Source organism: Oncorhynchus keta, chromosome 12, assembly GCF_023373465.1.
Source record: "Oncorhynchus keta strain PuntledgeMale-10-30-2019 chromosome 12, Oket_V2, whole genome shotgun sequence".
Taxonomy (NCBI): domain Eukaryota; kingdom Metazoa; phylum Chordata; class Actinopteri; order Salmoniformes; family Salmonidae; genus Oncorhynchus; species Oncorhynchus keta.
This window is the reverse complement of record NC_068432.1, coordinates 6285501-6310624: the sequence shown is the minus strand read 5'-3', so window position 1 is coordinate 6310624 and position 25124 is coordinate 6285501. Positions and strand designations below refer to the sequence as shown.

General features: G+C 40.6%; 1 protein-coding gene across 26 annotated transcripts in view; it reads right to left on the bottom strand.

The window, feature by feature from the left end:
- The window catches only part of dlg2 (discs, large homolog 2 (Drosophila)), a 349871-nt gene that overhangs the window by 60762 nt on the left and 263985 nt on the right, over positions 1-25124 (bottom strand). For 18 of the 26 annotated variants that reach the window (XM_052457666.1, XM_052457670.1, XM_052457664.1 and 15 more), the window contains 7 exons: positions 17881-17934; positions 13429-13479; positions 11274-11398; positions 7870-8039; positions 4364-4500; positions 2108-2252; positions 1378-1549 (listed from right to left, as the gene is read on the bottom strand). In XM_052457666.1, the coding sequence (XP_052313626.1) occupies positions 1378-1549; positions 2108-2252; positions 4364-4500; positions 7870-8039; positions 11274-11398; positions 13429-13479; positions 17881-17934 (854 nt within the window). The remainder of the gene's footprint in view (positions 1-1377; positions 1550-2107; positions 2253-4363; positions 4501-7869; positions 8040-11273; positions 11399-13428; positions 13480-17880; positions 17935-25124) is intronic. The other 8 variants (XM_052457668.1, XM_052457673.1, XM_052457675.1 and 5 more) reach the window with 1 other exon arrangement.

Sequence of the window (25124 nt, the reverse complement as noted above, 5' to 3'; positions counted from 1 at the left end):
AGGGATCTGTTGCAGTGTGCTTTAAAATCCAGTGTGCTTTAAAATCCAGTGTGCTTAAAAAAACAATCTCGAACTATCTATTACATGCTCAACGGTATGTAACTTTAAACTAGGACACTACTTTATAAAGACAGAATCAGAATGCATTAAAAAAAAAAGTGTTAAGCATTTTTTTTATATACAAAAATGTGAAGATTAAAAGATGTATTTAAATTATTTGGCACTCTAGTACTGATCTATTATGCATTCTGTTTCAGTTACGGAACACATCAAGACAAATTCGATTGATGTGGTCGGATACATTTGAATAAAGTGGCTTGCAGTTGGTCTTAGTTTCTCTTGTCGTGATGATCGTCTAGACTTTCTTGTCTTGGAAAGCTGATTACAGGTTTGAAACATCTTTTCTCCACATGGTCGGCTAAGTCATTTGCCTGGACATTGAGCCAATCAACTCGCAGCCCATGTAGGATATTGCTTGGAGTAACACGTATGCCATGTGTCAGAGTAAATGCAAATTCACTATATCAAACACTCTACTTCTCTCCTTTAGTAGAAGCTTTATTGGAAACTCCACCCCCCCACGTCGTAACAGCACTTGTCCTTCCACTCTGGGAGTTATAGAACATAGACAGTGGTTCAGTGCTACGACAAACTCCTCTTGAAGGGAGGCTCCTTCCTTTGGAAAGGGAGCGCCGGTTTAATGTGGATGTTAAGTGTGTGAGTGTGTGAGTGTGTGAGTGAGTGAGTGAGACAGAGATTTTCAGGTTAAGCACCCACTCAGAAAAATCAACTGCCTTGCAGAAAACATCTCACTGAAAAAACCCAGAATGAAAACCATCTGCAACCACTACTGATGTAATACCACAGAAGGGATAGACCAACTTCCAAAATTAAAATAACTAGATCAAAGAATAAACCATTTTGTGAAACCCTGAAATAGCTAGTTTGTTGTCTTAAGCTGAATTGATTGTTCAGAGCCGCGATAGTCTGGTCCATTATTACATACATATAAGATTAAAGGACGAAGCGGAAAAACTACAAAGGTCGTAAAGGTACAAAACCTGACTATGCCATCCTTCAGTATATCTTCACATGCATCTCAAATATACCGCCAGATCAAACATAGTGCTTCAACACAACACAGTTGAAAGAATGGACTTGAGTGGAGGACAGCATTGGATCAAAACAGCTGGGTCAAAGGAATTAGGAAGGGAGGTGCGGGGGAGGGGGGGGCTTGTAATCCCCAAAGCAATCAATTCCATCAACTTGTAACGTCGTCTAGAAATGCTTTTGAGTTTCAATACAAATGGGGTGGATTGAAGTGACGAGACTCTACTTGTAATACTACTGGCGTCTAGTAGGAAGGGATGTAATTACCGTAAGAAGGAAAAACCATCCAACCTGTTTATGTCCTCTTCCCCGAGTAGTTGGTTTGGGAGGGGGGAGTACCTTCCGGGGGAGATGGGCATGGGGGGAAGACTGCACTTGTATTCCAGAGTGCCGTTGTTTCCCACGGAAGAGATATGATTTTCCATTGCTGGAGAGAACGCTTGAAAGAAACAACAAGGGTGTACACAGCACTTCAGACTTCAGCTTTCTGACATTACTAACCTATCAATCAATAAAATGAATGTCGTTTGGAGGCCCACACACTAATGTTTTGGAATTTAAGTTTACATGGCAAGGGAGAAAGGTTAAATAAGTACTACGTAGCAAACACAATGCACTCTAAAACAATCCCAACTCACATAACGTTCTTGTGAAGCCTCTGTATCTAAACTCAGGGATAATGAACAAGCATACCGCATCAGTGTGAATGAAACATATTTATTTGCGAAGTGAAAGAAGACTGTCCAGGTCTACAACAGCAGAGGTTGCTCACATCATTTGTAACTCAAATGCTGCTCTGTTGTACACAACTCGGACGACAAACTAAAGTTCTCTAAGGCGGTTTCACAGACACAGACTAAGCCTAGTGCTGGACTAAGAACCTTTATTGAAGAACCTCCATTGAGCATGCATTTTAGTCCAGGTCTAAACGTCATCTGTGTCTGGGAAACTGGCCAAACGGGTGGGTAGAGGGGTGAAAAAGAGGTGACAAACTCACAGTGCGTGATATCAGGTGGCCCATAGGGATCTGATAAGTAAACACTGGTGGGCTTGCCCACCTTCAGGTAGACAACGTCAGACGTGTTCTTCAGTATGGCTACTGCCTCCTCGTGGGAGACCTCTTCCAGAGTGTAGTTGTTCACCTGTGTGCATGGAGAAAATCTCAGGTATAACGTAAGAAAGTTAAAGGGTGACTGCAATTCCCGATTTGGCCTCGTTTTAAGATTTGGTTCATTAAATCATCCACTTTTACAAAGTAATTCACTTAAAAAGGCCCAAATACATTAAATACCCTATCCATAACAGATTTAAATAGAACTTGAATCAAACAAATGAACACAATATTATCCAATCCAACAGGGTGCTATTTTTATTGGACCAATATTAGTCCTGGCAGCTACTGTTTATTTGATCTGTACTGTGTTTTGAGAGAGATTTCGGCCATGACTGAATTCAAACGTGAGTTTGTTTCGGGGTGTGGTTTGATGTGGGAGTCCCTTGTGTCTGTTCGCAGGTGGGAAGATTTACCTAAATTATTTAGCCAATTAGCTACATCCGGCTGGTGTGCAACCCTGGCAAAGTTGTATACACATTCGATAGACAATCTCAGGGAATAGTTAGGGACCGTCAATAAATTGCAGAGTGTAAATGGGACAATATTTTCATGTTGCATATCTTTTAGTTATCTCATTAAAGGCTTTCAATATTTGTAAATTCATATCTACAATTTATAGTTGGTTTGAAGTTAAGTCATTGAAATGTGGAGCTATTGACCTTTTAAAATATTGTCATATGTACATTGTAGTCAATCTATGTAGTCAATTATTTTTGTGACTCACAGCGATGCCACATAAGCCATTCTCAAAGCGAGAAGTTGCTTTTAAGGGGCAGTCGCTCTTTAAACCTTACGTTCCACTCCTTTAATGCCAGACTGACATGGTGCTGCCAAGTGCAGCCTGCCAAATGCAGATTATGATAGCCCAGGATCCTCCAGAGCTGGAGGCAGCAGGAAGGTAGCTAGTTGAATTTAACTGTGGTTAAGCAACTCACTTGCTACAACACTATAACAACACTACACAACAGATTTCTGTAGTTGTGATGAAGTTGGCCGTTACCTCGTACACATCAAAAAGGTTTCATGAAGACAGGAACAATTTTACAAAAAAAATTGAATTTATTTGAATAAATAGATAGATACAACAACAGGTTAAAATCAGACGAAGAGCTAACAGGCTAAAACTAGGATTAAAAGAAAAAAACAGGTAAGAGCATAACATCTAGAAAACATGCTCTCCTCTATCCTTGCTTCCAACTAAAAATACATTTATGCTTGATCCATAAATGCATTCCAAAAGGTCCGTACGGAGGGTGTGATCCAATTGCGGAGGCCAAATCAAGCTTTATACTGCATCGCTGTGCACTTCCCAAATTGCGTAACAATGCAGAGTGCTCCGTATGACTACGTATATCTCTTCATTGACATGATTGTTTGACGGTAGGTGGGGGCGGTACGTCCTCTATAAACAAACTCACTTCCTTGACAACGGCTCTGCCGGGCGCTAGATGTAAGAATGCCCTGACTTAGAAAGATGCTGCATCGCAGTAAATGCTGTACGGCGAATGCAGACGCCGGGATGAGCATAAATCGTCTTTAACACGGCCACTCTCCTATTCACCTTAGTACACCTGAATGTAATCAACTCAAATTGGTGACAAGGGCCTACAATTAAATTATCAGCCAGTCCTGAATTAACACACATATTCTTCACACATTCAATTGGCACACTTAACTATGGCAGGATATGCTATTACTGAAAACAGGGCCCTTTAACAAATAAACATTTACACATTCATACACACAATGGGCAATATATGGGTCTCTGTTTATACACTATATTAGTGTGTCACTGTAAAATAATTATACCGCATAACCTTCATAACACATGTATTTAACATCCTTCATAAGGAGTTTTCAAAATAAAAGTCCCATTGAATAGATCTTAATTTATGCATTATACAACATAAATCTATATTTTACTGTCACAGTACCCAACCTTCTTACACACTACTCACTATTGCGTTGCACAATGGATAAATAAAGCTACATTTTATTTTCAAAACTCCTTATGAATGATGTTTAATAAATGTGTTATGAAGATTGTTACGCAGTATAACACGTTGACAGTACAGTATGGTCCACCTATGGGGGATGAGGACAGGGCAAGGTATGGGTAGTGAAGCTGCAGTAACTTACCATAAGCAGCCTGTCTCCAACCTGCAAGCGCTGGTCCTTCTGTGCTGCACCGCCATCTATGATCTTAGTTACATAGATGCTGTTGTCCCCCGGGATGTGCTGGTTGCCCACCCCTCCTGCGATGCTAAAGCCCAGCCCTGAGGAGAAATAGATGTGGGGTGGAGGTTAAAAAAAGGTATTGTGGCCTAGTGTGATCTAGCAGTCTGGGCTGCGGCCTCTGGATCACAAGCACAAGCCACTTACACTCAGTAACAGTTTATTAGGTACAACACCACATTCACGAAAATGGATTGCTCCTACAGACAGTGAGTCACATGGCCGTGGCTTGTTAAATAAAGCAGGCAGACAGGCATTCAGATACTGTTCGACTGAACGTTGGAATGGGCAACACGAGGGACCTAAGCAACTTCAAATGCTGTATGGTCGTCGGTACCAGGCGCGACAGATCCCTCCTGGGCTTTTCATGACGAGTGTCTAGTGTTTACCGAGAATGGTGTGGCAAACTAAAACATCCAGTCAGCGGTAGGACTGTGGGCGAAAACAGCTCGTTGATGAGGTCGAAGGAGAATGGCAAGAATTGTGCAAGCGACCAGGCGGACCAGAAACGGCATCTCTAACACTGGACAATTCAGGTGTGGAAAAACATTGCCTGGAACATGACATCGAGTTCAGTTTACTTGAGTGGCCTGCCCAGTTCCCAGACCTCAACCCAATAGAGCATCTTTGAGATCAGATGGAACGGGCTGTTCACAGCATGAATATACTGCCGTCCAATCTGCAGCAACTGCTTGATGCCATCGCGTCAGCATGGACCAACATCCATGTGGAATGTATCCGACACAGATTTCAGACTATTCTGGAGGCAAAGAGGGGTCCGACCCGGTACTAGATGGATGTACCTAATAAACTGTCCAGTGAGTGTATATTAGTACACTTCACAGACACCTGAAGCACTGGAAAATAGACTTGAAGGATAGAAAGATCATTCAGCAAAGAGAGCCTTGTGTTTTTGCTGCTTCACGGATATGCTGCTTCTGCGGCAAGTATAGCATGTTTCATTGATTACAGTGGGTTTGTCTCAACTCCGGCCAACTGACGTGTGAAAAACACATGGGACGCTTATACAGTGCCTTGCGAAAGTATTCGCCCCACTTGAACTTTGCGACCTTTTGCCACATTTCAGGCTTCAAACATAAAGATATAAAACTGTATTATTTTGTGAAGAATCAACAACAAGTGGGACACAATCATGAAGTGGAACAACATTTATTGGATATTTCAAACTTTTTTAACAAATCAAAAACTGAAAAATTGGGCGTGCAAAATTATTCAGCCCCCTTAAGTTAATACATTGTAGCGCCACCTTTTGCTGCGATTACAGCTGTAAGTCGCTTGGGGTATGTCTCTATCAGTTTTGCACATCGAGAGACTGAAATTTTTTCCCATTCCTCCTTGCAAAACAGCTCGAGCTCAGTGAGGTTGGATGGAGAGCATTTGTGAACAGCAGTTTTCAGTTCTTTCCACAGATTCTCGATTGGATTCAAGTCTGGACTTTGACTTGGCCATTCTAACACCTGGATATGTTTATTTTTGAACCATTCCATTGTAGATTTTGCTTTATGTTTTGGATCATTGTCTTGTTGGAAGACAAATCTCCATCCCAGTCTCAGGTCTTTTGCAGACTCCATCAGGTTTTCTTCCAGAATGGTCCTGTATTTGGCTCCATCCATCTTCCCATCAATTTTAACCATCTTACCTGTCCCTGCTGAAGAAAAGCAGGCCCAAACCATGATGCTGCCACCACCATGTTTGACAGTGGGGACGGTGTGTTCAGGGTGATGAGCTGTGTTGCTTTTACGCCAAACATAACGTTTTGCATTGTTGCCAAAAAGTTCAATTTTGGTTTCATCTGAACAGAGCATCTTCTTCCACATGTTTGGTGTGTCTCCCAGGTGGCTTGTGGCAAACTTTAAACAACACTTTTTATGGATATCTTTAAGAAATTGCTTTCTTCTTGCCACTCTTCCATAAAGGCCAGATTTGTGCAATATACAACTGATTGTTGTCCTATGGACAGAGTGTCCCACCTCAGCTGTAGATCTCTGCAGTTCATCCAGAGTGATCATGGGCCTCTTGGCTGCATCTCTGATCAGTCTTCTCCTTGTATGAGCTGAAAGTTTAGAGGGACGGCCAGGTCTTGGTAGATTTGCAGTGGTCTGATACTCCTTCCATTTCAATATTATCGCTTGCACAGTGCTCCTTGGGATTTTTAAAGCTTGGGAAATCTTTTTGTATCCAAATCCGGCTTTAAACTTCTTCACAATAGTATCTCGGACCTGCCTGGTGTGTTCCTTGTTCTTCATGATGCTCTCTGTGCTTTTAACGGACCTCTGAGACTATCACAGTGCAGGTGCATTTATACGGAGACTTGATTACACACAGATGGATTGTATTTATCATCATTAGTCATTTAGGTCAACATTGGATCATTCAGAGATCCTCACTGAACTTCTGGAGAGAGTTTGCTGCACTGAAAGTAAAGGGGCTGAATAATTTTGCACACCCAATTTTTCAGTTTTTGAATTGTTAAAAAAGTTTGAAATATCCAATAAATGTCGTTCCACTTCATGATTGTGTCCCACTTGTTGTTGATTCTTCACAAAAAAATACAGTTTTATATCTTTATGTTTGAAGCCTGAAATGTGGCAAAAGGTCGCAAAGTTCAAGGGGGCCGAATACTTTCGCAAGGCACTGTTGTCAGGGTAAGAAATTAGCAGCATCAATTATAGACCACACAATGTCGCTTTCCAAATCTCTTCTCCTCCCTCATCCATCTCCCAATCTGGGGTATTCACTAGGAGACAAAAGTGCTCAAAATGGAGAGGGACTAACCTGAACTTAAGATTCCACATTTTTTGTCGGAAAACGTTTTCATTTGCAAAACGTTTTGCCACAGTGTGCCCTAATGAATACACCCATGGATTCACTGCAGCTTTTCCCCAGTGATGACTCATCTCTTTGATATAAATAATGCATCAAAGTTATTTCTCAGTGTGGGGGCTGGGGGGGGTGGTACAAACCCCCACTGATAAAATACTAAATAAAACAAAGGATACTGGATGTGCATGGTTATCCGGTTTACCCTTAAAAATCACTGATACTTTCTGAGCAAAAGAGAAAGAAATGAAGACAAGGCGAAAGGAAATGAGTTGTAGATACAGACAGAGGGATATATTGAGAAAGTAATGATGATGATGGGGGGGGATTGAGACATGGAGAGATGAAAATTGAGACAGAGAGATGAAAATTGAGACAGAGAGAGATGAAAATTGAGACAGAGAGAGATGAAAATTGAGAAAAGAGAGAGACGAAAATTGAGACGGAAAGGGAAAGGGAATGGGAATTTGTCCAACATGGTGTAATGTAATAACCTTTCACATTTTACCTGAGAGTTCTATCCCCAAAATATGAGATAGATAGAAAGATGAGAGGGAGTGTAAAACAACCTTTTGGTCCTTTGATGAGTTTGATCTCAATGACAGTTTCCAGCATGGGTCTCCTCCGGCGAACGTAGAGGCTGACGATGGAGCCGGCCACCTTCAGTGCCTCCACAGCCTTACTGTGGGACACCTCGGACACGTCCGCATCATTCACCCGCAGGATGCAGTCATTCACTCTGCAAGGGAAAAAAGAGGATGGGAACATGAGCCTTAACCTGGATAGTATTTGTGCATGCATGTACGTGTACGTGTGGCAGGGGGAGTAGAAGGCCCCTGCTGCAGTGTGACCCTTTAACCCCTTCAAGAGAGGCCACAAACATCCATGCCCCCACGTTCAAGAACAGAACTCTCCTGAGGCGCATTGTAAGGGACCAGCTGGGACCCCATACACACACACACTCAAGCAGAGCGAGAGATTCTGCCTATTTACACACATAAAAGCTGTGTTTCTATGCTTGTGCTCAGCATGATGCCTTGGTCTGCAGTGAGTTCTGTTCATTTGTTGTACACTATATGCATTTACAATGTCCAAAGTTGAATGGATACTGCAAATTGGCCAGTGTTGATTTATCAGAGTTATATTTCTAGTGTTGATTGAGGAGTTGAATGTACTCTGTGTTAACACTCAGTGGTGTCAAATAACCCAAATTGTTGGTGTTAATAACCAGAGCTATTGTTTTACACTGTGGAGAGCCCATCATTAACGTATTTTCCAGCATGCTCTACTGCAGGTAGCTTTTTTAGGATTGTTTTTAGTCTGTGTTTTTATATGTTCATTGATTTGATTGATTAAACTTGTGCTACACAAAGACAAATAACATATAGTTTTCTTAACTAATCCGATCAGTTAGTTAGATGTATTGCACCTTTACTGAAATGGTTGTTCCAGGTTAAATGGTTAAGGTCGTCTCCTTTACCCATTTCCATTATCCTGACAGTCATTCTGAATATCGGTTACAGGTGAATAAAAACTACAACTGCTTGATATCCTAACTCTGTCTGGATTCCAATAGGAATTACACATCACGTTGCAAGCCCTCATAATGTGACTTGCAGGCCTGATGTGGCCTGTAAATGAGGAGTTTCCTTACACCGAGTTAAGTTCAAACTAGGCCATCAAAGTAAAGCCTTATGATATATGTAATGTAAATAGTCATAGTTTAATTTGAATACTTTTAATGATAATTCCACAACCATGTCTGGGTTACTAAAAAATACATGGTAACTCTACAAATCACTCAAAAAGAAAAGGCACCCTGGGAAATATACAAATTAGTCATTACACCATATACCATTTCATTATATTTCACTCCACTGTAAAATTAAATACTAATTAGTTCACTCCAATGTCGAGTGAAATGCCTATGAGTTAACTCCAGTAGTGTATAGTGTAATGTCTATTAGTTCACACTTTTGAAAGTGTGAAATTCATTCTGTTGAGTGTGGATGCATATACACCAGATTATGTGAGCGGAGTTGAGCAGTTAGAAATCCACTCATCACTCAAATCCCACGCAATGTCCTTTCCTACCACTTTGACAATAAACATTCCACGCTCACAAAAAAATGAACTGCAGCTCCAAATTCGCTGTGTTCCAATGGCATGTTGTGTTAGCCAATCCAAGTTTAGAATTTTAAAAGGCTAATTGATCATTAGAAAACCCTTTTGCAGCAGCTGAAAACTGTTGTTCTGATTAAAGAAGCAATAGACTAGTTGAGCATCTGGAGCACCAGCATTTGTGGGTTTGATTACAGGCTCAAAATGGCCAGAAACAAATACATTTCTTCTGAAACTCGTCAGTCTATTCTTGTTCTGAGACATTAAGGCTATTCCATGCGAGAAATTGCCAAGAAACTGAAGGACAAAACACACATCACGACAAGAGAGACGACACTGCATAAAGAGAGACCTAAGACAACAACATAGTAAGGCGACAAATTAGGCATGCTCCGCTCCGATACTCTGATATACCGTAAAAGTGTTCAAATTAACACTACAATGAGTTTAACACTTCTGATTTTGCTGGGTTGGTCTGATTTATGATACAGCTGGGTTGTATTCATTAGCGCACACCATAGCAAAACGTTTACACCATAAAAAGGGATTTTATGCTGAACTTATGCTGAACCATTGTCACTTTCATCGCCAAATCAACTGAAATCAACTCCATATGTGTTTTGATGATACTTCAAGGTGATTTGTCCATTAAAAAAGAGAGTGATTGCATCTACCACTTCCATTGATTGTTAGCTGGATGTGGCTAGTCACTCAATCGGTCTTGTTTATTTTAAAAAGCCCATTTTACATCAGCAGTTGTCACTAAGTGCTTTACAGAAACCCAGCCTCAACCCCCGAAGAGAAAGCAATGCAATGCAGAAGCTAGCTGAAAAGTGGCTGTTTAAAGAAAACCAAACCTACTTTCAGGGTGAGGAACCATCTAACATCAAGTTGTAAAATCCTGAACTTCCCCTTTAATTTACCCTGTCATCTTACTAACTATGTGGTACTCTAAGCATCCCAAAAGCCCTGTGTTATGTAGAGTGCTCCCAGAGCAAAGCCTTTGAGTATTTCCTATTTACATTCAGCTAAAACGCAAGAGCAAGAAGATGCTTAGAATAAGTAATGTTAAGCTACAATTCCCCCAGACGGTGAAGTGAATAAGTAACCACAAGAGGAGTGTGCCTAACTATAATACTGAAACGATGTCAAAACCCATCATGTCTTCTAGAGTAGGCCTTTTCCACTAATCTCTGTGCACATCTTAAAAACATAATAATAAATGGTATTATGCAAATGAGAAAGTATGTGGAATTCTGGGAAAATATGCTCCTGCAAGAGAATCTCTAAATGTATTTTAAACGTAGAGTCAGTGGTGGACTTAACATCTAAGTGTGTGAAGCTAAACAGAAATTGTATATTTATGTTGAATGTAATTTTGGCTATATTGCTTAATTAACTCAGGAACCACACGTGTGGAAGCACCTGCTTTCAATATACTTCGTATCCCTCATTTACTGACTGTATTTTGCCAGTTACCTGTAGTCTGCTGTATGTAGTACCACATGTGAGATTTATATAGAGGTGTTTAGGGATAGTTTCTGGAATGAATGCAATCCCATGGAGAGTTAGCGTTGAACAAAGACAATGTGAACAGAGATCTCTGTAACAAATTGTCAAAGAACAGCTCTCGAAGTAAGATAACATTTCGGGAAAAATCTGAAAACAACCCTTCCAGCTTTTCCGTTATAGGATAAAGCCTTCAAAACATGGCACAAATATACTTAGATCCAATGATAGATGAGAGTCCTCGAGCCATCCATTCTGACCGCATTTATACCAGAGCATTTTGCCAACTCAATGTCTTCAGTGAAGATTTCAGTTGTAAAAGGGCTCGATCTATAGCACTCACCTTAACCTGCCATCCTCTGCTGCCGCGCCACCAGAGATGATCTTGGTGATGAAGATCCCTGGGTCATCGCCGACATGGGGGTTATCTGTCCCTCCAGCTATGCTGAAGCCCAACCCTGAGTTCCCCTGTAGAGCATGAGGAACAATGAATAATACATCTCGCAGTAATGTTACACTTCTATTCCTTATAATGCTAACCTGTAAACTATCCTAAATTACATCCAACATAAAAAATACAATATCTGTTCAGCTTCGTGGGTCACACACTTAAAATGTTAAGTTCATAACTAACTCTACGTTTAAAAATTCCTTTGACAATTTAGCGATTGTCTTGCAGGAGCATGTTTTCCCAGAATTCAACAAACTGTCTAATTTGCATAATACAAGCCCCCAACTTAATAGAAACTAGGACCAATTTAGTATTTTCGAGTAATAATAATAATAATAATAATATATGCCATTTAGCTGACGCTTTTATCCAAAGCGACTTACAGTCATGTGTGCATACATTCTACGTATGGGTACAAGAAATATGTCTGAAAACACGTTTTATAGTGAAATAAATATAATTCCTAAGTGTACTATTTGAAAGTGAGAAGTGTTAGCATCAAGTGTAATGTCTGACAGAGTATACTAGACATACTGTATGTCTGAAAACATACTTTCATAGCAAAACGTTATATAATGCCTGAATAAACATCTAATACGAGTTCATATTTAGATTTAAGTTTTTTTTTAAATGAATTGACAATACACATTTATGAACTTCATTTTCGTACGGATTCATTCGTATGGTATAATTTTCAAGTTTGCGCTTGACCGCAATGGAGTCCCCAGAAGATGACTTCATAACTATAATACAGAGGCGAAAGCAGAATTCTCAAAGACAATGTTTCTGTGTACAACAACAAAGCTCTATCATTTTTATGAGCCATATCCCCCTCGACGCGTTTACAAAATGAATGTGGATGCTTTGATGCAATTGCTAGCTGATGGGAGTAGGGTCTACGGTTGCAAAATTCCGGGAACTTTCAAGAAATTCACAGTTTCTTCCCAAATCCCAGTTGGCCGGAATTCGGGAATAAGCAGGAAACCAAGATTAACCAGGATTTCTGGAAAATCAGGGAATTTATTGAAAGTTCATGGAGTTCTGCAACCCTAGTAGGGGCATCTCTTGACTAAACATTCACTCTGTAGGCTGAGCTGACGGACACAGCTCAACCAGGCTGCGATGGAAGTAATGATAGCTAGCTCACTCAAGTGCACACATAATCAAAGCCCATTGGCTAGATAGGGCAATGGAAGTGGAGTGCATAGATAAAGGGTCCTGTGAGGTGAAGCCTGAATATACAGATGCAGAGTCAGCATGAGCCACTCTAAAGCCACCCTGTTTATTTCTGCTCTTGCCTGTCAAAGGGTGAGCTGTGCAGTGAAGCACCAAATGCTTCAGCCTCCGCTGTTGGATGAATTATCACTTCCTTTGGCTGAACGGACCTTTTCCTATTCTAGTTTATTGTTTCAGGTCACAAGGATCCTTTTTTTTTAGCTGTCAAAATGTAATTCAGCAGCCAAGCTAAGCCTCTTATTGGCCACTGAGCCTTGGGGATGTTAGTCCTGGCTTTTGTCATGCAAATGCTATGTCCCAATTAAGGGCTGGCCTGCTCAAAATACCCGCAGGACATGGATGTTTGTGCTACTCTAGCTTGTCTGGCTAAGATCAATTAGCTTTAGTGGAAAGTAAAACGGGTTCCGGTTTAAGTTTGTCAAAGGCACAGTAACCCCAGGCTTTCCTCTTCATGCATCAATTTGAAATAAAAATGGTGACGCAACCACAGTTTGTTATTCTGTTATTCAGTTTATGGAGTCATCTAGCTTCTCCAGCAGCTTCAAAATAGTATCAGTTAGCTTCTTGTTTTTCTATTCCTCCCGTAACAGGTGTATGGGGTCAATATCATTTGAAACATATTGGCCTATTAACTTATCCTGCCTGTCACATTCAACGATTACACTTCCTAGTTTATGAAGCCCTTTATGGGACATGTCTGAGATGAGCATGAGACAGGATATGGCATCCCTCGTTCAATTTAAATGACTGTAATGTCCTCTCCCGGTAATTTTAAATAGAGTATTTTCTGATCGTGTGTTTATCAACTCACCCGCTCTAGCGTGATTTCTTCAAACTCATATTCAATTTCTGTCCCGTTCACCTGTGGGAAAACAAAATCTAAAATCAATGATGTATACCCAGTACATTACTTAGTTTCTTATTTACAGACGTGTGAGCATAGTCAGGGTTGGGTAGTTTCTAAATGTAATCTGTTAGTTGCTCGTTACCTGTCCAAAATGTATCAGTAACGTATCTTTTGGATTACCCAAACTCAGTAATGTAATTTGATTGATTTTAGTTACTTTTAGATTACTTTGATCTTAAGAGGTATTACGAAAATAAATATTCCCAATTGATGGACATCTATAGCAGGATAAATCAATGTTAGAGTTTGCATAGCTGGCCATAAATGGATGTTGCATTTGACTTTATGGGTTATGTGGGCTTCTTCTAACCCATTGCTTTCTACTTCAAATAAAATTAAAATACAATTTGGCTATATCTTTACAAAACTAAGTCTGTCAGATCTCCAGTTATTCCCATTAATTTAATACCCCTTGGTCTTCAAGAATATGAATGCCACCTGCTGTATTATAGGCCTAATGGACACTTTGATATCTAGATCATTTGCAGCTGTTTAAGAGTTTTAAAAGTGTATGAGTTTGAGCATGTGTCCGTTAGTACTATGGACAATATTTTTGTATCCACACAAATTAGATTGAGAAATAAAACCACCACTCATGGTCTTTTTAAATGAAACTCGTTTTTGACAGTATGTGGAGCACAATCCCACAGAGGAGTTGAGAAGGGACGAATTCCCTCAAACTTTATTCCATACGCTGGGATCCACACTATGCACTGGCTGTGTCCACTGGTCGAAAAACAATGATTTACAGGCAGTTCAAAACTTCTTCAATTCAACCATTATTGGGTTAAAATACACCAGCCTGGTCTCTAGACTAGACGTAACATAGTAAACGGAAATCCGGGAGACTCAAATTAGTATAATAAGTTACGTTGGGTATGGTTGCATAAGACAGAAGGTTACTTGCGGTTGGGTTGGGGTGATGGATGGGTGGGTGGGTGTTAAACCTAACCTGAATCTCCAACCCTAACTCCTAGCCTAGTTAACGTTAGCCACCTAGCTAGCGTTAGCCAACTAGCCACATAGCTAACGTTAGTAAATTGTAATTCGTAACATATAATACGAAATGGATGATGGACATCCACAAATTAACACACACCATACCAAAAGTAACATATCATACTAATTTGAGTATCCAGGGTTTTAGTTTACTATGTTACATCTACCCCTATTTAGATATCAATAATAAGTGATCCATATCGCCCGTAGGCTACACCACTGCTGTCATCCTTACCTCCAAGCGTATATTCAAATTCAATGTATAATCTTTGGATGCCGACAGCAGTCGCACCATTGGAAGACATAGCTATAGCCTACAAAAGCCTATTCCTGCATTTGGTGTGTCATCATAGTGGTCTCTGATTTGTGGTCAGACTCACTCAGGTGGAACAAACTTAAACTCGTGCCTTTTTTCAATGCTGATTTGAATGTCATTGAGAGAAAAAAATCTGCATATTCTTCCTGAATTTAAAAGTAATCCTATAAGTGATCATTTATAATCTGATTACAATCTTTTTGCTGGTAATTTAACGGATTACAGTCACAGTTTTTTGTAATCAGTTACATGTAGCTTGTTACTCCCTAACCTTTGTCATGGTAGTCTTGTATTCGTGTCTTCCATTCCTTTATAATAATAATCACCCCCAACGTCTATCTGGATATGAGGCTTACAAGACAATTCTTCTGACGAGCTGGTCTTTGCATCACTGATTATTTGGACAAATCAATTTCACAGGGACTATTCAAGTTTTAGGTTGATCCCGAACATACTGTATCTTCTTTCTTTAGCAGTGTAAATATGTAAAAACATCATGTAACAATTTACATAACACATGAACATACCCATAGGACTTGATTCATTTCTAGATCATAGGTCAATCTTATCCTGTCTTGTCCTAGAAAATTAAAGTCCAAGAATTTGCTCAAAGTCCAAGCCACAACATCAACTTCAATTTCCCCAAATCAAATTTCAAGTCAAGTTTTATTTGTCACATGTGTCGAATACAACACCTTACCGTGAAATGCTTACTTACAAGCCCTTAACAAACAATGCAGTTCAAGGTGCAGCTGTATACATTTTTGAGGATCTGGGGCCCCATGACGAATCTTTTCAGTTTCCTGAGGAGGAAAAGGTGTTGTCGTGGCCTCTTCATGATTGTCTTGGTGTGTTTGGACCATGATAGTTTGTTAGTGATGTGGACACCAAGGAACTTGAAACTCTCGACCCACTCCACTAAAGCCCCGTTGATGTTAATGGGGGCCTGTTCGGCACACCTTTTCCTGTAGTCCACTATCAGCTCCTTTGTCTTGTACACGTTGAGGGAGAAGTTGTTGTCCTGGCATCTCTGAACTCCTCCCTATAGGCTGTCTCATCGTTGTTGGTGATCAGGCCAACCACTGTTGTGTCATTAGCAAACTTAATGATCGTGTTGGAGTCGTGCTTTGCCACGCAGTTGTGGGTGAACAAGAAGTACAGGAGGGGACTAAGCACGCACCCCTGTGTGACCCCATGTTGAGGATTAGCGTGGCAGATGTGTTATTGCCTACCCTTACCACCTGGGGGCAGCCCGTCAGGAAGTCCAGGATCCAGTTGCAGAGGGAGGTGTTTAGTCCCAGGGTCCTTAGCTTAGTGATGAGCTGTGTGGGCATTATGATGTTGAATGCTGAGCTGTAGTCAATGAACAACATTCTAACATAGGTGCTTCTATTGTCCAGGTGGGAAAGGGCAGTGTGGTGTGTGATTGAATCATTTGTGGATCTGCTGAGGCGGTATGCGAATTGGAGTGGGTCTAGGGTTTTGGGATGATGGTGTTGATGTGAGCCATGACCAGCCTTTCAAAGCCCTTCATGGCTACCGGCATGAGTGCTACGAGTCGGTAGTTATTTAGGAATGTTACCTTAGCATTCTTGGGCATAGGGACTATGGTGGTCTATTTGAAACATGTAGGTATTACAGACTCGGTCAAGGAGAGGTTGAAAATGTCAGTGAAGACACTTGCCAGTTGGTCAGCGCATGCTGGTAATCCGTCTGGCCCTGCGGCCTTGTGAATGTTGACCCGTTAAAATGTCTTACTCACATCGGCTACGGAGGGAGTGACCACACAGTCGTCCAGAACAGCTGGTGCTCTCATGCATGCTTCAGTGTTGCTTGCCTTGAAGCGAGCATAGAAGTCATTTAGCTCATCTGGTAGGCTTGTGTCACTGGGCAGCTCGCGGATGCGCTTCCGTAATCTGTAATAGTTTGCAAGCCCTGCCACATCCGATGAGCATCAGAGGAGCTGTAATATGATTCAATCTTAGTCCTGTACTGACCCTTGGCTTGTTTGATGGTTCGTCAGAGGGCATAGTGGGATTTCTTATAAGCGTCCGGATTAGTGTCCAGCTCCTTGAAAGGGGCAGCTCTAGCCTTTAGCTCAGTGCAAATGTTGCCTGTTATCTATGGCTTCTTTTTATTTATTTTATTTTACCTTTATTTAATCAGGTTGGCAAGTTGAGAACAAGTTCTCATTTACAATTGCGACCTGGCCAAGATAAAGCAAAGCAGTTCGACACATACAACAACACAGAGTTACACATGGAGTAAAACAAATATATAGTCAATAATACAGTAGAAAAATAAGTCTATATACAATGTGAGCAAATGAGGTGAGAAGGGAGGTAAAGGCAAAAAAAGGCCATGGTGGCGAAGTAAATACAATATAGCAAGTAAAACACTGGAATGGTAGATTTGCAGTGGAAGAATGTGCAAAGTAGAGAATAGAAATAATGGGGTGCAAAGGAGCAAAATAAATAAATACAGTAGGGGGAGAGGTAGTTGTTTGGGCTAAATTATAGATGGGCTATGTACAGGTGCAGTAATCAGTAATATTCTTGTTGGGATACTTTATTTTCACCCTAACTCTTACTCATTAATTTAGCATCTCACTCCAAATTGTGTCCAAATGGCTTTTTGAAGGACTTTTTGAGTCCCAGTGCCAACAAATAAAAACCATCAATAATAAATATCTGTTAAGAGAAAAGTTCTGATGCCAAACCAAAATGATGGCTTTTGGGCTGTACAAATCAGTGGTCCTGTGTAGTTGTTTTATTTATAACAACTATCAATAATTCACAATAGTGGCCTTATTTGTTTTTACCCATATTACCCGTATGTTGTGTTCCAGATAAATATTTAAGAATATAACGTTCGGCCATTGACAACCATTGCTGAAAAGTCTTACCTGTAAATACTACTTAAAGTGGGTATAGGGTTGCATGAAGTTGCATCTTGCACTCAAATCAATCCACATGGAAATATATGCCGTTCGTACTTAAACATAATAAAATCAATTGCCGAAAATTGAAAAAGGAACTCACGTAAGGTACAGACTCCAGAGTATCCGTGTTGACAATTATTGGGGCGGGACTCGCCTGAAAAAGAGAGAAAAAGGGGGAGAGAAAGATAAGAAAAAGCAAGAGAAGCCTGGACCCACCAGTGTCCTGCTTTCTATAAATGGATCCAAAGGACAGCTTCTGGATCATGTGGTGACTTCACCCTGTATCATGAAGAATTCCAGAGCCTTCCTCTAGACGCTAGTGCCGTCGGAAAGTATTCAGACCCCTTGAGTTTTTCCAAATGTTGTTACGTTACAGTTAACATTTTACCCCCATTTTCTCCTCAATTTTGTGATTACGAACTTGTCTCATCGCTCCAACTCCCCAACGGGCCCAGAAGAGGCGTCCTCCGAAACATGACCCCCCCAAACCGCGCTTCTTAACACCTGCTCGCTTAACCCTTAAGCCAGCCGCACCAAAGTGTCGGAGAATACACCGTTCAATTGACGACCTATGTCAGCCTGCAGGCACCCGGCCTGCCACAAGTAGTCGCTAGACCACGATGAGCCAAGTCAAGCCCCCCGGCCAAACCCTTACCTAACCCGGATGACGCTGGGCCAATTGTGCGCCGCCCTATGGGACTCCCAGGCAAGGACAGGCTGGGATCGAACTCCAAGCTGTAGTGAAGCCGCAACACTGCGATGTAGTGCCTTAGACCGCTGCGCAACTCGGGAGGCCGGTTACAGCCTTATTCTAAAATGGATTAAATATATCGTTTTTTTTTTTTTACAAATCTACGCACAATACCCCATAATGACAAAATGAAAACAGGTTTTAGAAATGTTTGTAAATGTATTAAACATAACAAACATAAATACCTTATTTACATACAGTGCCTTGCGAAAGTATTCGCCCCCTTGAACTTTGCGACCTTTTGCCACATTTCAGGCTTCAAACATAAAGATAGAAAACTGTATTTTTTTGTGAAGAATCAACAACAAGTGGGACACAATCATGAAGTGGAACGACATTTATTGGATATTTCAAACTTTTTTAACAAATCAAAAACTGAAAAATTGGGCGTGCAAAATTATTCAGCCCCTTTACTTTCAGTGCAGCAAACTCTCTCCAGAAGTTCAGTGAGGATCTCTGAATGATCCAATGTTGACCTAAATGACTAATGATGATAAATACAATCCACCTGTATGTAATCAAGTCTCCGTATAAATGCACCTGCACTGTGATAGTCTCAGAGGTCCGTTAAAAGCGCAGAGAGCATCATGAAGAACAAGGAACACACCAGGCAGGTCCGAGATACTGTTGTGAAGAAGTTTAAAGCCGGATTTGGATACAAAAATATTTCCCAAGCTTTAAACATCCCAAGGAGCACTGTGCAAGCGATAATATTGAAATGGAAGGAGTATCAGACCACTGCAAATCTACCAAGACCTGGCCGTCCCTCTAAACTTTCAGCTCATACAAGGAGAAGACTGATCAGAGATGCAGCCAAGAGGCCCATGATCACTCTGGATGAACTGCAGAGATCTACAGCTGAGGTGGGACACTCTGTCCATAGGACAACAATCAGTTGTATATTGCACAAATCTGGCCTTTATGGAAGAGTGGCAAGAAGAAAGCCATTTCTTAAAGATAGATATCCATATATATTTATATTTAACCGGCAAGATATCCGGATATAAAAAGTGTCGTTTAAAGTTTGCCACAAGCCACCTGGGAGACACACCAAACATGTGGAAGAAGGTGCTCTGGTCAGATGAAACCAAAATTGAACTTTTTGGCAACAATGCAAAACGTTATGTTTGGCGTAAAAGCAACACAGCTCATCACCCTGAACACACCATCCCCACTGTCAAACATGGTGGTGGCAGCATCATGGTTTGGGCCTGCTTTTCTTCAGCAGGGACAGGGAAGATGGTTAAAATTGATGGGAAGATGGATGGAGCCAAATACAGGACCATTCTGAAAGAAACCCTGATGGAGTCTGCAAAAGACCTGAGACTGGGACAGAGATTTGTCTTCCAACAAGACAATGATCCAGAACATAAAGCAAAATCTACAATGGAATGGTTCAAAAATAAACATATCCAGGTGTTAGAATGGCCAAGTCAAAGTCCAGACCTGAATCCAATCGAGAATCTGTGGAAAGAACTGAAAACTGCTGTTCACGAATGCTCTCCATCCAACCTCACTGAGCTCGAGCTGTTTTGCAAGGAGGAATGGGAAAAAAATTCAGTCTCTCGATGTGCAAAACTGATAGAGACATACCCCAAGCGACTTACAGCTGTAATCGCAGCAAAAGGTGGCGCTACAAAGTATTAACTTAAGGGGGCTGAATAATTTTGCACGCCCAATTTTTCAGTTTTTGATTTGTTAAAAAAGTTTGAAATATCCAATAAATGTCGTTCCACTTCGTGATTGTGTCCCACTTGTTCTTGATTCTTCACAAAAAAATACAGTTTTATATCTTTATGTTTGAAGCCTGAAATGTGGCAAAAGGTCGCAAAGTTCAAGGGGGCCGAATACTTTCGCAAGGCAGTGTAAGTATTCAGACTCTATACTATGAGACTCGAACTTGAGCTCAGGTGCATCCTGTTTCCATTAATCATCAATCAGATATTTCTACAACTTGATTGGAGTACACTTGAGGTAAATTTAATTGATTGGACATGATTTGGAAAGGCACACACCTGTTTATATAAAGGTCCCACAGTTGACAGTGCATGCCAGAGCAACACTGTGCCTTTCCAAATCACTCCAATCAAGTTGTAGAAATAGCTCAAAGATGATCAATGGAAACAGGACGAATCTTAACTCAATTTCAAGTCTCAAAGCAAAGGGTCAGAATACTTATGTAAACAAGGTATCTGTTTTTTATTTGTAATACATTTGCAAAAAAATCTAAAAACCTGTTTTTGCTTTGTCATTATGGGGATGAATGCTTGTAGATGAATGAGGAAAGAATTTATTGAATTCATTTTAGTGAAGTGAAGGGGTCTGAATACTTTCTGAATGCACTGTATTTGCAGGTCTTTGACAGCCAGATACTTCGAAGCAATAAGATGGCTCCACATTATCTTCCAATAGCCTTTCTGGTGCTCACTCTTACAGAATGCCCTGAAAGGGAAAGGCTGGCTCAGGCAAGTGATTCCAGTGTCTTTCAGCCTTTTCTACTAAACCTTTCGATGTTTCCATCAAACAAAGCTCCTTTATATTTTTACAAATTGTTTGGAGCTGGTAGACTGATGTGTGTGTGTGTGTGTGTGTGTGTGTGTGTGTGTGTGTGTGTGTGTGTGTGTGTGTGTGTGTGTGTGTGTGTGTGTGTGTGTGTGTGTGTGTGTGTGTGTGTGTGTGTGTGTGTGTGTGTGTGTGTGTGTGTGTGTGTGTGTGTGTGTTTGAGGCAGAATGGTGTTTGTTGGTAAATCAATATCTCTGATTGAGACACTTTCTGCTTACAATGCACTGCTGCTAATTGACTGCATAGATTCTCAACCACACAATCTCTCTCAATCAGGGAGAGGAAGGACGAGAGAGAGAGAGCATGTGTGTATGTGTGCATGCACGTGTGCAAAGAGAAAGGGAGAGGGGAAGATTGATTTGAGTGCATTTAAATAAGCAGCACTCAAAGAAATCAATTGAGGGGCTATTCAGGATTATGATTATTATTCAAAGGCAGTTTATATTTAAAATGAAAATGAATGTAAACCTTTATGCCTTACCAGGAATACTAGACTCAATGTATGTTGTTAATTAGTTCACTGTTAATACAATCCCCCCCAAAATTGTGCAAGTCAGTCAAGCATTCACTGCAGACAAAGAACTTATGATGCAGAATGCCTCATATGATGCAAAACACATGCATCATCGTAAGAGTTTTTGCATTGTACTGCAAGTGCTCCATGTTGTAAACTTGAATGCTGACAATTTTTGGGGACTCCATAAAACCACACTGGTCTAGTTTACACTATGTGTAAGGGAGGAGTGAGGAGCTAGATTTTTCCCATGCAATATTCATCGTAATGTCACACACACGCACGCACACACACACTAGCTTGGTACTCAGCATGTGTGCAAGTATAAGTCATGTGCACACAGCTGAATACATGCAGTACATACCAGGTACAGACACTGTACTATTGCCTGACTGCATTTCCAAACAATTTTTGTCTTCCTCTCTTGACAATGGTGCACACTGACATCAGTTCTTTCAGAGAAGCATATTAAGTCTGAGGTCCTATCTAAATTTCCTGTGATTCCTTGCATCCCATCTCCTCACCTCCTCGTCAACCGTATTGGAGGATATGATCCAAAGTCCCTCCCTCCAATGTGTTTTGAGAAGGACACAAGGAGAGATGATGCGAGGAACAGAGGACAGACAAATTCAAAAAGAGCCTGAACCTGCAAGAAAGGGGACTGATCGGGATTCACTGTGGGGAGCCTGGTCTGATCTACATCTGGGGTTAATTAGGTGTTAATAACTACAATACACAGAGCATTGTTAATTACAAGTCTAATACCACGTCCCAAATGGCACCCTATTGCCTTTAAAGTGCACATATTATGAACAGGTTCCATCCGGGTCTATTTAAAAGTACTGCACTACATAGAGAATAGGGTACAATTTGTATTGCATAAGAACCCTTTTAGCTATCGGAATTCCACCTCAAATGTATAAAACATGCAATAACTTGGCAATGTCACCAAGCCACTGTCTGTGGATTACTGACGATTAGTTGGGGATGAAATGTGAAAATGTTTCTGCTGAAGACGGCTGCATCCCAAATGGCTCCCATAGGGCTCTGGTCAAAAGTTGTGCACTATATGGAATATGGTGCCATTTGGGATGCAGGCAACTTCTTATATTTGACTGCACAATGTAGCAGAATATATCAACAACTATTTCAACCACTTATGCTGCCAATGATTTAGCCTTTCACTCCTCGGCAAATAACGTACATGAACATTTACAATGCCTTCAGAAAATACTCATACCTCTTGTAACACATTTTAAAAACAGAAATATCTCATTTACATAAGTATTCACACCCCTCAGTCAATACTTTGTAGAAGCACCTTTGGCAGCAATTACAGTTCTGTCTTTCTGGGTAAGTCTCTAAGAGCTTTCCACAGCTGGATTGTGTAAATGTTCCATTATTCTATTCAAAGTTCTTCATGCTCCGTCAAGTTGGTTGTTGATCATTGCTTGACAACCATTTTCAGGTCTTGCCATAGATTTTCATGTCGATTTAAGTCAAAACTGTAACTCGACCACTCAAGAACATTCACCATCTTCTTGATAAGCAACTCCAGTGTAGATTTGGCCTTGTGCTTTAGGTTATTGTCATGCTAAAAGGTGAATTAATCTCCCAGTGTCTGGTGGAAAGCAGACTGAATCAGGTTTTCCTCTAGGATTTTGCCTGTGCTTAGCTCCATTTTGTTTATTTTTTATCATGAAAAACTCCCCAGTCCTTAATAATTATACCCATAACATGATGCAGCCACCACTATGCTGATACATATGGAGAGTGGTACTCAGTAATGTGTTGTATTGGATTTGCCCCAAACATAGCACATTGTATTCAGGACAAAAAGTGAATTGGTTTGTCACACTTCTTGCAGGATTACTTTAGAACCTTGTTGCAAACAGGATGCATGTTTTGGAATATTTTTTATTCTGTACAGGCTTCCTTCTGTTCTCTCTGTCAATTTAGGTTAGTATTGTGGAGTAACTACAATGTTGTTGATCCATCCTCAGTTTTCTTCTATCACAGCCATTGAACTCTGTAACTGTTTTACAGTCAGCATTGGCCTGGTGAAATCCCTAAGAGGTTTCCTTCCTCTCCAGCAACTGAGTTAGGAAGGACACCGGTATCTTTGTAGCGAATGGGTGCATTGATACCCCATCTAAAGTGTAATTAATAACCACCATACTCAAAGGGATATTCAATGTCAGCTTTCTTTATTTGTACCCATCTACCAATAAGTTCCCTTCTTTGCGAAGCATTAGAAAACCTCCCTGGTCTTTGTGTTTGAATCTGTGTTTAAAATTCACTGCTGGACTAAGGGACCTTACAGATAATTGTATGTGTGGGGTACAGAGATGAGGTAGTCATTCAAAAATCATGTTAAACACTATTATTGCACACAGAGTGAGTCCATGCAACTCAAAACGTTTTACTCCTGAACTTATTTAGGCTTGCCATAACAAAGTTGTTCACCACTTATTGACTCAAGAAATGTCAGCTTTTCATTTTTAATTAACTTGTCAAAAATTCAGAAGACATAATTCCACGTTGACATTAGGCCAGTGACAAAATAAATGAAAATGGTATCTATTTTAAATTTAGGCTGTAACACAACAATATGTGTAAAAAGCCAAGTGACGTGAATACTTCCGGAAGGCACTGTAGCACCACTGGTGCTGATCAAAACATAACAAATGGGAAACTTTTATCCTGTCAGACACATCTTAAGCTGTTACTTTAGTATGGGATGTTGAGAACCCTGTACTCCAGTTTCTCAGTGCAGCCATCGTGCTCCAGTTCATTTTGCTCAATAATTTAAGGGCGAATCTATGTGTAGTGCACCATGCGTAGAAATAACACATCTATCATTTACAAGAATTTGTTCACATGTAAAAACAGTCAACAACAAAAGCAAATCAAGAGAAGGAGAACAAGAGAGAGATTATTAAGAGAGGAGAAAACATCAAGGTTGCGGCAAAGGAAAGAAAGTTGCGGTCGGTCTTGGAGAATGGTTTAAATGATGGTGGGAGGTAGATGAGGGGGAGAGAAAGGTAGTCCCAAATCAATGTAGTCCCTCCTGGATTTGACTTTTTTTCATGTTTTATTTAACTAAAGTCAGTTAAGAACAAATTCTTATTTACAATGACGGCCTAGGAGCAGAACGACAAATGTTTACCTTGTCAGCTTGGGGATTCAATCTAGCAACCTTTAGGTTACTGGCCCAATGCTCTAACCACTAGGCTACCTGCTGCCCCCCTGGACAGGGGTAAGCCCATCAGAAGACAAGGTGAAATAAGTACCATGTTGCGTACATCTATCCAATCCCTTCAGGTGTGCCCGGGGAGGAGAGTCTACCCAGCAAACAGGGAACCTTCCCAGAACATTAGCTAAGATTCCCATTAAGTTCTAGTTAGGGTTTTCTTACATTAGGATGGTAACATCCCCAAAACATTCAAATAATGTTTTTGATGATTTTTTTGTTGTTGTAGAAACTGATTTTAATGAAATATCCTTAGAATGTTC